Source organism: Bos indicus x Bos taurus, chromosome 7 (genome assembly GCF_003369695.1).
Source record: "Bos indicus x Bos taurus breed Angus x Brahman F1 hybrid chromosome 7, Bos_hybrid_MaternalHap_v2.0, whole genome shotgun sequence".
Taxonomy (NCBI): domain Eukaryota; kingdom Metazoa; phylum Chordata; class Mammalia; order Artiodactyla; family Bovidae; genus Bos; species Bos indicus x Bos taurus.
Window position 1 is genome coordinate 38,445,049 of NC_040082.1, and position 14,747 is coordinate 38,459,795.

General features: G+C 41.1%; 1 protein-coding gene across 1 annotated transcript in view; it reads left to right on the plus strand.

The window, feature by feature from the left end:
* The window catches only part of ATP10B (ATPase phospholipid transporting 10B (putative)), a 316,381-nt gene extending 302,070 nt beyond the window's left edge, over positions 1 to 14,311 (plus strand). Inside the window, exons 22-23 of the mRNA XM_027545764.1 lie at positions 4,435 to 4,622; positions 11,175 to 14,311. Of these exons, the coding sequence (XP_027401565.1) occupies positions 4,435 to 4,622; positions 11,175 to 11,634 (648 nt within the window). The 3' untranslated portion in view covers positions 11,635 to 14,311. The remainder of the gene's footprint in view (positions 1 to 4,434; positions 4,623 to 11,174) is intronic.
* Positions 14,312 to 14,747: the final 436 nt, after the last annotated feature.

Sequence of the window (14,747 nt, forward strand, 5' to 3'; positions counted from 1 at the left end):
ACTATGGCCCTAGCCACCACCTTAAATACTACAACTAAAGACAAAAGAAGTTTGGGGGTTAGGGGAGGCCAGATGTGGAAGTTGATAGATTTTCTAGAAATTTAGAATGTTTCTTTTTCCTGGTACAGAGAGGGAGACACCCTTACAAATGGAGATTTCTCTTATAAGTATAAATATCTCTTACAAAAAGAAAACATCTATTCAGTTTTCAGAGCTTCTCCTCTGTCTGCTGTTTCTTAAAAACAATCAGCTCAAGGCAATCCTGATGCCAGAGACACATTTTGGAGTGACAGATTCTGCTCCCATATATATGGCATAAGGTTAAAACTGGTAAAGCTGGACATCGCGTGCGTGAGATTTGTTTGTCTGCTTGAAATATTTCACAGTAATTACATTCTTTTTTAAAAGTAGCACAAGATATTTCACAAGAGGAACTCTTCTCTCCATGACCTTCTTAACCATTAGATATTTTTTTAACCTTTCAAAAATGCCCTGTAAATAATCAGACCGCAATGTATATTAAGTGAGTAATGATTGGTCATTCAGCCTTCTTTCTCAGAGCACTGCATGTTTTAAAACAGAGAACTTGTTCCTTTCACTCACCATTCAGCACTATTAATCCACCTAATGCATCTCTAGACCAGGTATCCTGGTAGTCACTGGTGATTTTTGTTGCTCCGGGGAAAGGAGTCAGCTACTACCATCATTATGAAGAAAGTATTTCCCTTTTTCAAGTGCTTGAAGCAGAGGGAGAGTGTCTGTCTTCCTTGGGTAGAAATCAAACATGAGGTTTTTTTTGGCTGTACCGTGCAGGATCATAGTTCCACAAACCTGTGCCCCCTGCATTGGGAGCAGAGAGTCTTAACCACTGGATAGCTAGGGAAGTCTCAAAATCTAACATGAATTTTAATAGCTGTGTCAGTTTTCACAGTCCTCACCTAAGTGACTGAAAAATGTTAGCTAACTGTTTTCTTCTCTAGGAACAGGGGCTAGGATATTTCAAAACATCTCTTCCACTGAAAAAAAATAAATTTGTGTGTATATACATTTTAATATATTATATATATATATAAACATATACAAAGAGTATGTATATATATGTATACATCTCTAAAAGTATGAAAAGGCTGATAGGATAATTAAAGACCAACACCTCTGAAAAGTGGGATTGTAGTGAAGCAAGCTATGCCAAAGTCTATGTTTTCTTGAGAGTGTTTGCAACCCTGCCTAAAATGAACTTTTTGGCAGACTTCATTGAACATAATATTCAGAAATTAAAACCCAGGCTCCTGTAGTGACAATCTAATAAGAGATCACATTACTTTAGGGCCCCAAATGCTCTACCTTCAGAGTAAGGGTACACTTACCTGCATTCCTTTCCCCAGCAGAGACTGTAGGGATTGTCCCCACTGTGCTGAACAGATCAGGGAGAGTCAATATAAAGGACTCATCCTGGAAAATGGACCATATATATGTAACTAAATCACTGTGCTGTACACCTGAAACTAACACAATACTGGAAATCAACTCTACCTCAATTATAATAACCAACAGTAGACATTAAGATATTTGTACTATATAACAACTGATTGTATTAAGAAATTTAAATAACTCAAATGAGTTAAGAAAAAATTTTAAACACACACACACAAATAATAAAGTTCAAATGAAACAAGGACTCATCAATAAAGATCACAAGCACAAACATCAGTAACAAATATTTAAGGTATTAAAATTATCAGAAATAACTCATAGAAAAGATTTGTTTGTTATGTTTAAAGACGAATAAGCTTTAAAATATCTGCAAGAATGTATGGTAAGCCATACAAAGAAACCTAGAAGATTGTCTTTAAAGACCAAGTAAAAGTTTTGGAAATTAAAATATCCAATAACTAATTTAAATTTCAATGGCTGGCTTAACTGCAGATTAGGCAGAGCTGAGGAGAAAATTGGTGAATTGGTCAAATTATCCAGAATATAAAACAAAAGTAGAATACTGAAAATTATGGAAGATATATATAAAAGATAAGATGGGTATCTTAAAAGATCTAACATACATTTGATTAGAGTCTTGGAGGAGAAAGACACTGAGGTAATATTTGAAAAGATAGTGACTTGAGAATTTTGCAAAAGTAACAAAAGACATCAAGCTACGTCAAGAAGTTTAGCAAAACTCAAGCAAGATATCTTTTTTAAAAACGCCACACTTATAAGAAAACTATAGAACACTAAAGACAAAAATAAGGATCATAAAGCAGCCAGATTTTGAGGTAAAGATTTCCTTCTAAGGAACAACAGAAAAAGTTTTGCTAACATCTCAGAAGCAACAATAGAAGCCAGAAAATAGTGAAAGTTGGTCCCTCAATAATGTCCAACTCTTTGTGACCCCGTGGACTGTAGCCCACCAGGCCCCTCTGTCCATGGAATTCTCCAGGTAAGAAAACTGGAGTGGGTAGCCATTCCCTTCTTTAGGGGACCTTCCCGATCCAGGGATCAAACCCAAGTCTCTCACATTGCAGGCATATTCTTTATCATCTACGCCACCAGGGAAGCCTCAAGAATACTGAAGTGGGAGCCGTTCTCTTCTCCAGGGGATCTTCCCAACCCAGGGATTGAACCTAGGTCTCTTGCATTGCAGGCAGGTTCTTTACTGTCTGAGCCACCTGGAAAGCCCAGAAAATAGTGAAATGCTATATTAAATATACTAAAAGAAAATAACTTCCAAAAAAGATCAAAAATATCTTTTAAGAATGAGGATGAAATAATGAATGAGAAAATATATCATCAGCAGACTTCCACTAAAGAAAAATTCTAAAGGATGTATAGCCACCCTCAGTATCCACTGGGAACTGGTTCCAGGACCCAATGCAAACACCAGATTCTGTGGTGCTCAAGTCCCATAATCAGTCCTCTGTATCTGTGGATTCAACCAATGATGGATCAGGCAATACTGCAGTATTATTGAGAAAAATCCACATGTAAGTGGACCCACATAGTTCAAACCCCTGTTGTTCAACGATCAACGAAAAGTACAAGGAAAGATACCCCAATGTTCACTGCAGCGCTCTTTACAATAGCCAAGACATGGCTATTGTCTTAATTGAATAGACATGTCCAATGAATGTCTGAATAGAAGAATGGATAAAGAAGATGTGGTACATATATACAATGGAATGTTACTCAGCCATTAAAAAGAGTAAAATAATGCCATTTGCAACAACATGGATGGACCTGGAGATTATCACACTAAGTGAAGTCAGGCAGAGAAAGACAAATATCATGTGATATCACTGACATGCAGAATCTTTTAAAAATGATACAAATGAACTTATTTACAAAACAGAAACACAGACTTAACAAATCTGTGGTTACCAGGGGGAAAAAGGGTAGGTGATAGACTAGAAGTTTTGGATTGATGTGTACACAGAATTATATTTAAAATAGATAACCAACAAGGACCTATTATATAGCACAGGGAACTCTGCTCAATATTCTGTAGTACCCTAAATGGGAAAAGAATTTGAAAAAGAATAGATACTTGTGTATATATATAACTGAATCACTCTGCTATACACCTAAAACTAATGCAACATCGTTAATCAATTACACTTCAATATAAACTTTTTTTAAAAGTATAAGAAAATACAGTTAAGATGGAAAACCTAAAATGCAAGAGATAATGAAGGCATAGAAAGTGTCAAGCATGTAAGTAAATCTTAAAGACTATTGACCATATTAAACTGTAATAACGACTTGTGTGATTTACAAAGATGATAGAATTTAAATATACAGTAGCAATAAGACATAAATCAGGAAGAAGGTAAACAGTTAATTTATTCTAAAGCCCTTGCATAATTTAGGAGGAGGGAAATATAAACTTTATACTACAGTAAGTTAAGATTGCTTACTGTCATTTATTGAGTAATCACTGAAAGAATAGAAATGAAATACATAACTTTCAAACTAGTAGAGGTGGAAATGAAATTATATGAAATCATCAGTAAGTTTACAAGAGGACAGGAATTGGAAGAAGCATAAAAGAGGCAGGACAAAATGAGATCAGACTACAGAAGACTGCGCTGCTTCAGAAATGAATACCTGACAGCCACATGTGGAAGAGACTGATTCATCATCACATTAAGGAAAAAAGACAAAAGTCACACAAAATATAACTTTTTTAAGACTAAAGAATATCATGAAAATTATCACAAAAGTCAAGGTGATTTAGGGGTGTCTGGGGTATCTGTGTTCAAATTCTGGGTGGTAGCAACATAGGTATTTACTTTATAATAAGCCATTAAATGGCACACTTTTAAAAACGGTATGTTGCATTTCCCAAAAAGAAAAGTGTAAAACAAAGTTAAAGTAGCATGAGCGCATTCCCCGCAGATCTAAACTGTCCCCTCAGCAGTGTTTACTTCCTTCCTTCTGCAGACCACCATCCACGGGCTTGTTCTCGCAGGCAGCTTCCTGATGTACTTTGTGGTGTCCCTTGCGTACAATGCCATCTGCGTCACCTGCAACAGCCCCACCAATCCCTACTGGGTGATGGAAGGCCAGCTCTCAGACCCCACGTTCTACCTTGTCTGCTTCCTCACACCGGCCGTGGCTCTTCTCCCAAGGTTTGAGCAGCGGGTGCTGTTTCCTTCCTAGAACTACCACTCTCCTCCATCAGCCGTTCTCATAGCCTAAGAATCAGGAGTTTGACCCCAGCTGGGATGCTTGAGGCTCTTGTTCCAAAGGGAGGGAGCTAGCACAGAAAGAACCATAAACTGCACGGACTCTGGTCCCAGGTCAGCCACAGAGCGGCAAAGTCACCGAATCTGGCATGGCCTCTGTTATGACACCTGTAGAATGAGAGTACTAATTTCTCCCCTCCTGCCATACAAATCTTGTTGTGTATAAAGAATCATTTTGAAAAGCTCTTGTAGTCCTTTATTCATCAGCCCAGGAGTCTCACTTTCAAATGCCTTCAGGGACAGGTAAGCAATGGCAGCAAGCCAGGTGGAGTACAGGCATTGGGGAAGGAACTTCTAAGCTTCAGCCTATCACTGCCACAAGGAAAAACCAAGATGAGCATTTCAGAGCTTTAGATTTTTCCCACAAATTTTGCAGGCAATATCCAGGTTTTAAATACTACTCAAATTTGTTAGAACACACACAGACGCATACACATACACACACCCTATATTAGCCAAATAAATCACTTCCGCAGAGTGACCATTTCTAACATTTCCAGTCTATAGCCTCTACAGTCAGCTTTTCAAAACAAAATAGCAACAACAATGCCTCACATGTCCTTGGGGTTTACTCTTGACAGATGCTTTTCTATCTAGTTCATTATTTTACTTTTTCAAAATCACCTAAGAAATTAGACAGAGCTGTGGTTGTAGTCCCACTTGCTCATGGGACAGCTGAGGTCCCAAGAGGAACCAGAATGTGTCCACCAGCTCACCACCAATCTCAGGGGAAGTCTGTTCTCCCAACTCAGAGGCCAGTGTTCTATTCTCCAGCCCACACTCTATGTCAGAGTATTTGGTGAACTTAATGATGCTGTACTCAAAGGCAAGACCTAGCCCCTCTCCATCCTCAGGATCTTGTCACTCTGAATCTTTGAAATTCAGCTACTTTACCATTATAAGCCATAGTCAAGAGGCCATCACAATACTGTGGACAACTTTTTCTAATCCAAAATTAGGCAGAAAGTCATTAGCACACTTTGGTTCCTTTAATGAGTTTGGCAACATGCTTAACCTAGTTTGGGCTCCCTTTCTTCTTCCTAAGACACCTCAGAACCTTGACATCTGATGCAGGGTTTAGAGGCTGAACATATCAAGATGACAAACACTCCTGTAAACTCAACAGATGGTTTTGTTCTAAATATACATGGTCTCCCTGCTTGGCCCTTCCTGGTCTCCACAGCCTTATCTCCCTAGTCCCTGCCTCAAACTTTGGGCTCCACATCACCGTTCTTCCTGGACCTTTCCTAAAGTCTGCGTGCCCTCTTGTCTTCCTGCCTGTGTTCATGCTGACCCTTCTACTTAAAATGTCCTTCCTGTTACCAGACCTCCTCATCCTTTGACATCATTCCAGGTGTGACCAATTCCTGAACCCGTTTGTGACTTCACCTACCACCCTCAAGCTGAAACAGATCATGTGTTCCCGTTACCTGGTTGTATCTGTCACTACCTTTATCCCACGTACTGTCTGTTTTATCTGTTTGTCATGAACTCCTAGAAAGAAGTATCCTGCTTGTTATCATTATATAACCCACACTTAGCATAGTTCTTATCACAAAGGCTGCCCTCGGAGATAAATGAGAAAAAAAGATGTTAAAGAAACAGAAAGATGAATAAAATAGGGCTCTTTCTCTCAAGAAGTCTACCATCCAGTAGACAATTCAGACATATAATACAGGTAAGAGTGATTAGCACTAATCAAGGGCCCTGAGACTGAAGACTGGGAGGCAAGTAAGCACAAGCCTCGGGGGACATATTTCCCACCCCCGCTTGGGAGACAGATCCTGGGAAAGACCTTGAAGGTCCTGTCCTCATTGGAAAAGGATATCAGGTATCTGTGTTAAATGCTTTCATCCACACTTTTGGGGTTAAATATGGCTGTGATCACCTCTGACCAAGGACTGACCTCCTCTGTGAGGTGTCTTAATTGGGGTAGAGGAAGAGTTCATCATCTACAAAGAGTTCTGGTTCTTTGTCTTATTCTTGGTTAGAAGACACACTTGGAGCCAGAGGCTACCAGCTTGATAAGGGTGGTTGAAAAGCACAGACATTCTTGGAAAAGACAAATACTCACCATTATATCTTGTTAAACAGATGAGGGACAAGCTAGGGAAAGTTAGCAAATATTTTCTTGCCAGTTACCATAGCATGCAAGTTAAATCTCTGCTTATTCTAAGATCATCATAAACTTGAATTCCTACTTAATTCTGTTTACTAAAAAAGGCAAAGAGATTTCCTTTGACAGAGAAAGGATTATTTTAATAGCTCCAAGGACTGTTAACTTATAACCTTGGAATGATTAATTTCTGTTACAGAAATCTACATGGCAGAATGTTTGCTGTAGAAAACTGTATTTGTTCACTTAAAGATGTAAGCTGTATTTATAATGATTGATTTCACTCACAAAGCCTGTGATAATTAGCCACTAACCATGACCTCACTAATCTTAGTCTAATTAATTCAACCAGTATAAAGGAACTGTATGATTCTTTTAAACTGAGAGCAAACTTTTATCTGTAAAATTACTCACACACAACTTTAAAACATAATGCAGCATAATTAGCTACACTAGGCCCCAACAGTCCTTGTACACTTCATTTGGCTTCAGTAACACAACACTCTTGGTTTTTCTCCTACCTCTTGTTTCCTCTACTGGTTCAAAGATGACATGGTATACGTCAAGCCTTTGTCCTGGGTTCTTTTGTCTTCTAACTTTAGTCCTTTCCATAAACATAGCAACCATTATTGTGAAGTTAAATGTCATTTTTCACAGATGAATCTCTAATATAAACTCCCAGCCCAGATCTTTCTCCAGAATCCCAGATACATCCTTCTAGCTACCTGAGCCTCACCAGCACTGGACATGGCACGTCTGAGGAAAGTGGCAGACATCTATAACTTAACTCATGATCTACCTTCTATCACCACCACCCTCCCGGAAGCATGGCTCTCTTCCCAAGTTCCTTGTATCCACTGTTACCCACTGAGGATCAAGGCAGGCCCATGAGACACCACCCACCACCACATGGCCCTCTCTTATCCATTGCCAAGACCTGGTAGTTTTATCTTGTTAAACAGAATCCATCTGCTATTTCCATTTCTACAGCCCCCACCATAGATCGGTTATAATTCTTTCATTCCCAATTATTTCAATAGTCTCCTATTGGGTTTACTCTAATCCATTATCATTGTGTCAAAGTGTGATCATGTCACGTTTGTAACTTTCCAAGGGCTTGCCAAGGCCTTTACAATAATTACAAAACCCAAGACATTCCCCGAGGTCCTTGCCTGCTCTGGCCTTACCGACACCTGTGACCTCTTACCCAACTCCTGCCCTCAGTCTCCACATGGCAGCCTGCCCAGAATCTGGCTCTCACCTCTTCTCTGCCTGGCTCCCTCCTGTGCATCCCTCAGCCCCCAGCCTTATTGTTTCCTCCTCGAGGAAGGTCTCTAACATCAGATCATGTGTGTGACACACTCACTGTTTCCGTGGCTTCTAACTCTGGTTCCTGTGCTTTCTGACAGCTAGAATCCTGTCAGCCTGGTTCACAGCTTAATCCCTTGGGGCTTGGCCCATTGTAGGAACTTGACAGTTATTTGTTCTAAATGCACAGAGAAGGAAATTCATAGCTTGGGGGAAATGTTTAAACTGTGGAAATTCTAGTTTCCAGGCAAAAGTTGAGTCTTTCCTGAAAAACATAGGCATGGCCACCTGTACTGCCTCCCTGAGTGAGATGAGAAAGAGTGGGGGATAGTTTCTGATTCCGTAGGATCTACTGTGGTCTTCAGAAACCCCTGCTCGCATTGAGGTCATCTGGAATCTTTTAGACATAACAGAAGGATAAGAGCATCTCTGCTTATAAGGCTCTTAGAAGGTTAAAAAAAATTAAGGATTATTTTTGGAAAAGACCTTAGATATCCTCTGGACCAGTTGGATTACTTTTTTTTTTTTTTAATTAAATATTATTTTTAAACTTTACATAATTGTATTAGTTTTGCCAAATATCAAAATGAATCTGCCACAGGTATACATGTGTTCCCCATCCTGAACCCTCCTCCCTCCTCCATCCCCATACCATCCCTCTGGGTCGTCCCAGTGCACCAGCCCCAAGCATCCAGTATCGTGCATCGAACCTAGACTGGCATTGAAACATGTAAAATATCATGTACTTTTTATTTTTAATTGAACTTTAATTGCATTCAGTTCAGTTCAGTCTCTCAGCCATGAAGTGATGGGACCAGATGCCATGATCTTCATTTTCTGAATGTTGAGCTTTAAGCCAACTTTTTCACTCTCCTCTTTCACTTTCATCAAGAGGTTCTGTAGTTCTTCTTCACTTTCTGCCATAAGGGTGGTATCATCTGCATATCTGAGGTTATTGATATTTCTCCCAGCAACCTTGATTCCAGTTTGTGCTCCTTCCAGTCCAGCGTTTCTCATGATGTACTCTGCATATAAGTTAATAAGCAGGGCAACAATATACAGCCTTGACGTACTCCTTTTCCTATTTGGAACCAGTCTGTTGTTCCATGTCCAGTTCTAACTGTTGCTTCCTGACCTGCATACAGATTTCTCAAGAGGCAGGTCAGGTGGTCTGGTATTCCCATCACTTTCAGAATTTACCACAGTTTATTGTGATCCGCACAGTCAAAGGCTTTGGCATAGTCAATAAAGCAGAAATAGATGTTTTTCTGGAACTCTCTTGCTTTTTTCATAATCCAGCAGATGTTGGCAATTTGATCTCTGCTTCCTCTGCCTTTTCTAAAACTAGCTTGAACATCTGGAAGTTCATGGTTCACATACTGCTGAAGCCTGACTTGGAGAATTTTGAGCATTACTTTACTAGCATGTGAGATGAGTGCAACTGTGCGGTAGTTTGAGCATTCTTTGCCTTTCTTTGGGATTGGAATGAAAACTGACCTTTTCCAGTCCTGTGGCCACTGCTGAGTTTTCCAAATTTGCTGGCATATTGAGTGCAGCACTTTCACAACATCATCTTTTATGATTTGAAATAGCTCAACTGGAATTCCATCACCTCCACTAGCTTTGTTCGTAGTGATGCTTTCTAAGGCCCACTTGACTTCACATTCCAGGATGTCTGGCTCTAGGTGAGTGATCACACCATCGTGATTATCTGGGTCATGAAGATCTTTTTTGTACAGTTCTTCTGTGTATTCTTGCCATCTCTTCTTAATATCTTCTGCTTCTGTTAGGTCCATACAATTTCTGTCCTTTATTGAGCCCATCATTTTTGCATGAAATATTCCCTTGGTATCTCTAATTTTCTTGAAGAGATCTCCAGTTTTCCCATTATATTGTTTTCCTCTATTTCTTTGCACTGATCACTGAAGAAGGCTTTCTTATCTCTCCTTGCTATTCTATGCAACTCTGCATTCACATGAGTATATCTGTCCTTTTCTCCTTTGCTTTTTGCTTCTCTTTTCACAGCTATTTGTAAGGCCTCCTCAGACAGCCATTTTGCTTTTTTGCATTTGTTTTTCTTGGGAATGGTCTTGATCCCTGTCTCCTGTACAATGTCACGAAGCTCCATCCATAGTTCATCAGGCACTCTGCCTAACAGATCTAATCCCTTGAATCTATTTGTCACTTCTACTGTATAATCATAGGGATTTGATTTAGGTCATACCTGAATGGTCTAGTGGTTTTCCCTACTTTCTTCAATTTAAGTCTGAATTTGGCAGTAAGGAGTTCATGATCTGAGCCACATATAGAGACTTCTATTCCAGAGTCCACTACAGGCAGCTTGGTAGGAGAGAGGAACCATGAGTTAACCATCAGGGAGATCTGTCAACTTCTCAGGAGACCTTAGGAAACCCAGCTCATCATTTGGAGCCTCGATGGTATCGTCATCTAGCAAATAGTGATAATATACTGATGCTCTGAAGTTGGCATAGCCCATGGATTCAACAAAAGAATATGTATTGGGAAACTACTTAAAAATTATTAAGTTCCACAAAGATTTGACACTCCAAAGCAAGTAAATTTGCCTAAATTAGAACAGCCCAGAAATAGAATGGCCACATGCACAGTAGGTGAGAGGAAAGCATCAGAATCCAGGGCACTGGGTCCTGACCACACCTCAACCACTCTATGGCTCTGGACAAATCATTGTCTCTTAGTGCCTCAGGTTCCATGTCTGTACATAGTAGGCAACAAAAGTAACAACTGTTTGGGATTTGGGGGAGAATAACATGAGTTATGTGTACAGTACATAACAAATGTTAGCTGTTACATTTTGTTGCTGAACTCCCCCAGTACCAGAAGTGCCTGGACATAGATTTGGTCCATCAGTTAACAGAGTGGCAAAGGGGATCCTCCACTGGGTGGGGACTTGGATTCTAAGGGTCCTTTCAATGCTGAAATTCGAGAAGTCAGAAGTCACAAAATATCTTCATTCTGTTATTTCCCACCAGGTACATTTTCCTGACTCTACAAGGGACATACGGGAAGTCTCCAATCCTAAGAGCTCAGAAAATTGACAAACTCCCTGTGGACAAAAGAGAGCTGGAAATCCAGAGCTGGAGAAGCCACCAGAGGCCTGCCACCATCCCTGGAGAGGCCCAGCCCACCAACCGTCTGGGGTCACCTGCCTCAGATCAGAGCTTCAGAAGCAGCACCCCAAAGAACTTGAGCCCTGCCAAGCGGAGGTATGAGGAGGACTGGGTACTGCCTGGAGAGAGATGCAGCAGAGACCACACAAGGGATGACTCATACTCAGCGGACTCCTGGGCTAAATTCTCATCTGGGGAGCACCTGCTCTTGGAGCCTAGTAGGATGGTGGCATCCGGCGCCTACTCAAGTGGACAGACTAACTCGAACCGGCCCTTCAGCCGGGGTGGCCACCGCCGATCCCAGAGCTCACTGACCATATGAGGGGCCTACAGACATCTGTACACACTCAGAGGAGGCCACCTGATCAGTGGCTTAATTAACCGTGACTCTTCCTCCTCAAGGAGGAAAGAATGTGCCAGTCTTACTCTCTTCTCCCCACCCTTAGAGGACATACTGGCCCCAAGGGGGTTAACAAAAAAGAACTGGAAATCAGTCAACCTCTAGTTTTCTCCTGCTGCCAGGCAGCACATCTTGTAAATGGTTTTTTATAAGGAGGTAATATTTCTATTGCATTGAGCTTTTTCATTCTTTAGCCCGGAGAGATTCTCTGACCCTCTGGATAATGACAGCCTACAACCCAATGCAACTGGGTTGCATCAGATTTCAAGATGCCAAGAAGTGTCTTGACTAACTGACCTCTCAAGATCTGGAGGTTTCTGGCCTTCTCAAACCATCACCTCATCCCTTAGTGCCAAGAATTCAAGTTTCAGAAGAATCTCATACACACAAGAGCCTCATCTCAAGAGTATTGCAGGAATGGTCATGTCAGGGTTAACACCTCTTCCATTCTCAGAGTTGGGTCTGCTCTAGGCCAAAGAAAAGGACATCTGAAGATTAAAACCAGATTTGAACTCAGAGCCACAGACACTTCCAAAGGTGTTAAGGCCACAGCTAGCGTAAGAGCAGAAAGAAAACCAACATGTGAAAGTGAAGAGGTACACCGGTAACCCCATGCTTCAGCTAATAGGCCACATGTCCCACAGTCTGGGGAATCTACCAAGAGGACATAGGCAACACTCTTCTTTAAGATATTTATTTTATTTATTTTTAAATAAAAGTATAAATATCCCCAAGTTCTCCAAAGTCTGCCTTACACCATTTCCCTTTAAGGAAAAACCTATGTTAGTACCTATTGTTGCTAACCAAAAGAAATCCAAAAAGAATTTTCCTTTTACCAAAAGGTGAAAAGAGCATTCAGCATTCGTTTTGCAGCCATTGGTTAGAGGTAGTGGTTAGAGGTACAGGCTACCTCTACCCAAGCATTCAGTGGCGCTGCCAACCTCCTTCCCTGGGAACTGCACAGCACCTCAGAATCAAACCGCCATAGCTTTGAACTCTATCTGAGCATCTGTGCCTTATCTCAATGTATTTTGTACATCTGTTAGCAAGATGTGTCCTAAGGTAACTGCTTCATTGTTTATACCATTTCAGCTTATGAAATTTTTCATAGAAACACTCTGCTTTCAGGCTGCAGGGAAAAACTGTACCCATCCGCATTCTGCTCTCAGAAAAGGCAAACTCCAAGATCAAACTTTTGCACAGCTGCACCCAGAATAGACAACCCAGATGACAGAGCAACTCTGAGCCCAAACAACAGCATCTGAAAGAGTAGAACCAATGTTAAACCCCATTCATCCAGAACATCACAGGCTTCAGCTGAATAAGGGAGAGCCAGAGGAAGTCTCACTTCACAGGAAAAAGAAGAATTACATAGATGACTTGTATGGAAAACAGTGTTGGAATAAAAGAATGGATGATAGGATTCTAATGCATTGTCAAGAGAAGGGAGCTCTACAATGGGCAAGCATAGCCCAGCCTTTTAAGGTGAATACCCGCCTTAAGGTGGTACGTAGATACTGAGCAAAAAGTATTGATACAAGGGTGGAAACAATTGTGGCAAGTCACAGCCACCCCACAGATTGACATCACTTGAATAACTTCTTAGGAAAAGCACCCAAAAAGAGCTCAACAATCAAGCCAACAGATGGCAGAGTGAGCTGGTCTCCTGGCCATCTTGATGGCAAACCTTAACTGGAAGGGCCATTTGGGGAATCATCCTGAGTCAATATACCGGATCTCTCTCACTGACTTTGCCACATAATGGTGCCAGCACTGGCCAGCTGGTGGGACTTCAGGGGAATCCTTCATGAAGACGGCTTGAGGAGGAGCAGGTGAATGTATCAGGCAAAGCAGTAATAATATAAATTGTCCCAAATGAGGGGACTGAGCCAAAGCTTGGATCTCAGGGTCCTTCCTTTTCCTTTATGATTCCTGTCTACTCCTGAAAGCCAGATGAGACAGGTGGGACATTTCAGAAAAGAACAGAGTAGTGGGAAGAGCACTGGCCTCAGGAAATGGAGATGGGAGCCTTTTCTCTGCCCGTATTCTCTAGGAGCCAGGAGCATTGCCTTAGCATGCCTCCCCTGCCCTGCCTCCTAGACTCAGCATAAGGATTAAGCAAAAATTACATGGGGTTGTTCAAACCCTTTGAAAGCTGTCACATCCTTGATAATAACACAGGGATTTTTATTTGAGAGCTAAGAGGAAGCAAAATCATGGAGAAAATTTGAGAAAATATCACCTGTACATAAATGCCAAAGCACACCTTGCATTCTCATCCTGCTCTCTTTCCTGTGTGATCAAGCATCCCAGTTTGCCTGGGCTTTTCCCAGTTTTAGCACTGAAAGCCCCACAGCCTGGGAAATTCCTCAGTCCTGGGCCAACCAGGCCAACTGGTCACCTACTCTTACCCTTTTTTGTGAAGCAAACCAACTGTGTCCATCCAAGTGCCATCTTAGGGAAAAAGGTTATAACAACTCTTTCTCTGTAACATAATGCTAATGATTGTAATTAATACATTTTTATACATTCATGACCTTTTACAGATTGACTGGGAATATATTATGCTTTATTAAAAGAAAAAAAATGGGAAACCATGTTTATCATTGCCTACAGTCTGAGTACTACTGCCCCTCCATCTTTCTTGACATCCACTCATTCATCCATCCATTTATTGATCCAATAAACTTCTGTTAAGCCCCTACTAGATGCCTGACAATGCGCTTGGGGTTGTAAGAAACCCATCTCTTTCTTAAAGAAGCCCATATCCTTGTTGGACATAGGGTATCAGGAAGATAATTGATCCAACAGAGACTGACACAAACCTAAACAGCTGTAAGAATTAGAAGCAGCATACACAATCTCTCCCCTCTCTCTCTGAATCTCCAACCTGTATAGTCTCCTCTTCCTGGAAGCCTGACACCAACCTCAAACTCATACTGATTAGGCGCCTCTTTTCACCCACTCATTCAACAAACACTAAGTGAGTTCCCCCTGTACACAGCAGGGTGGTGGGTAGCAAGCATACAGGCCCA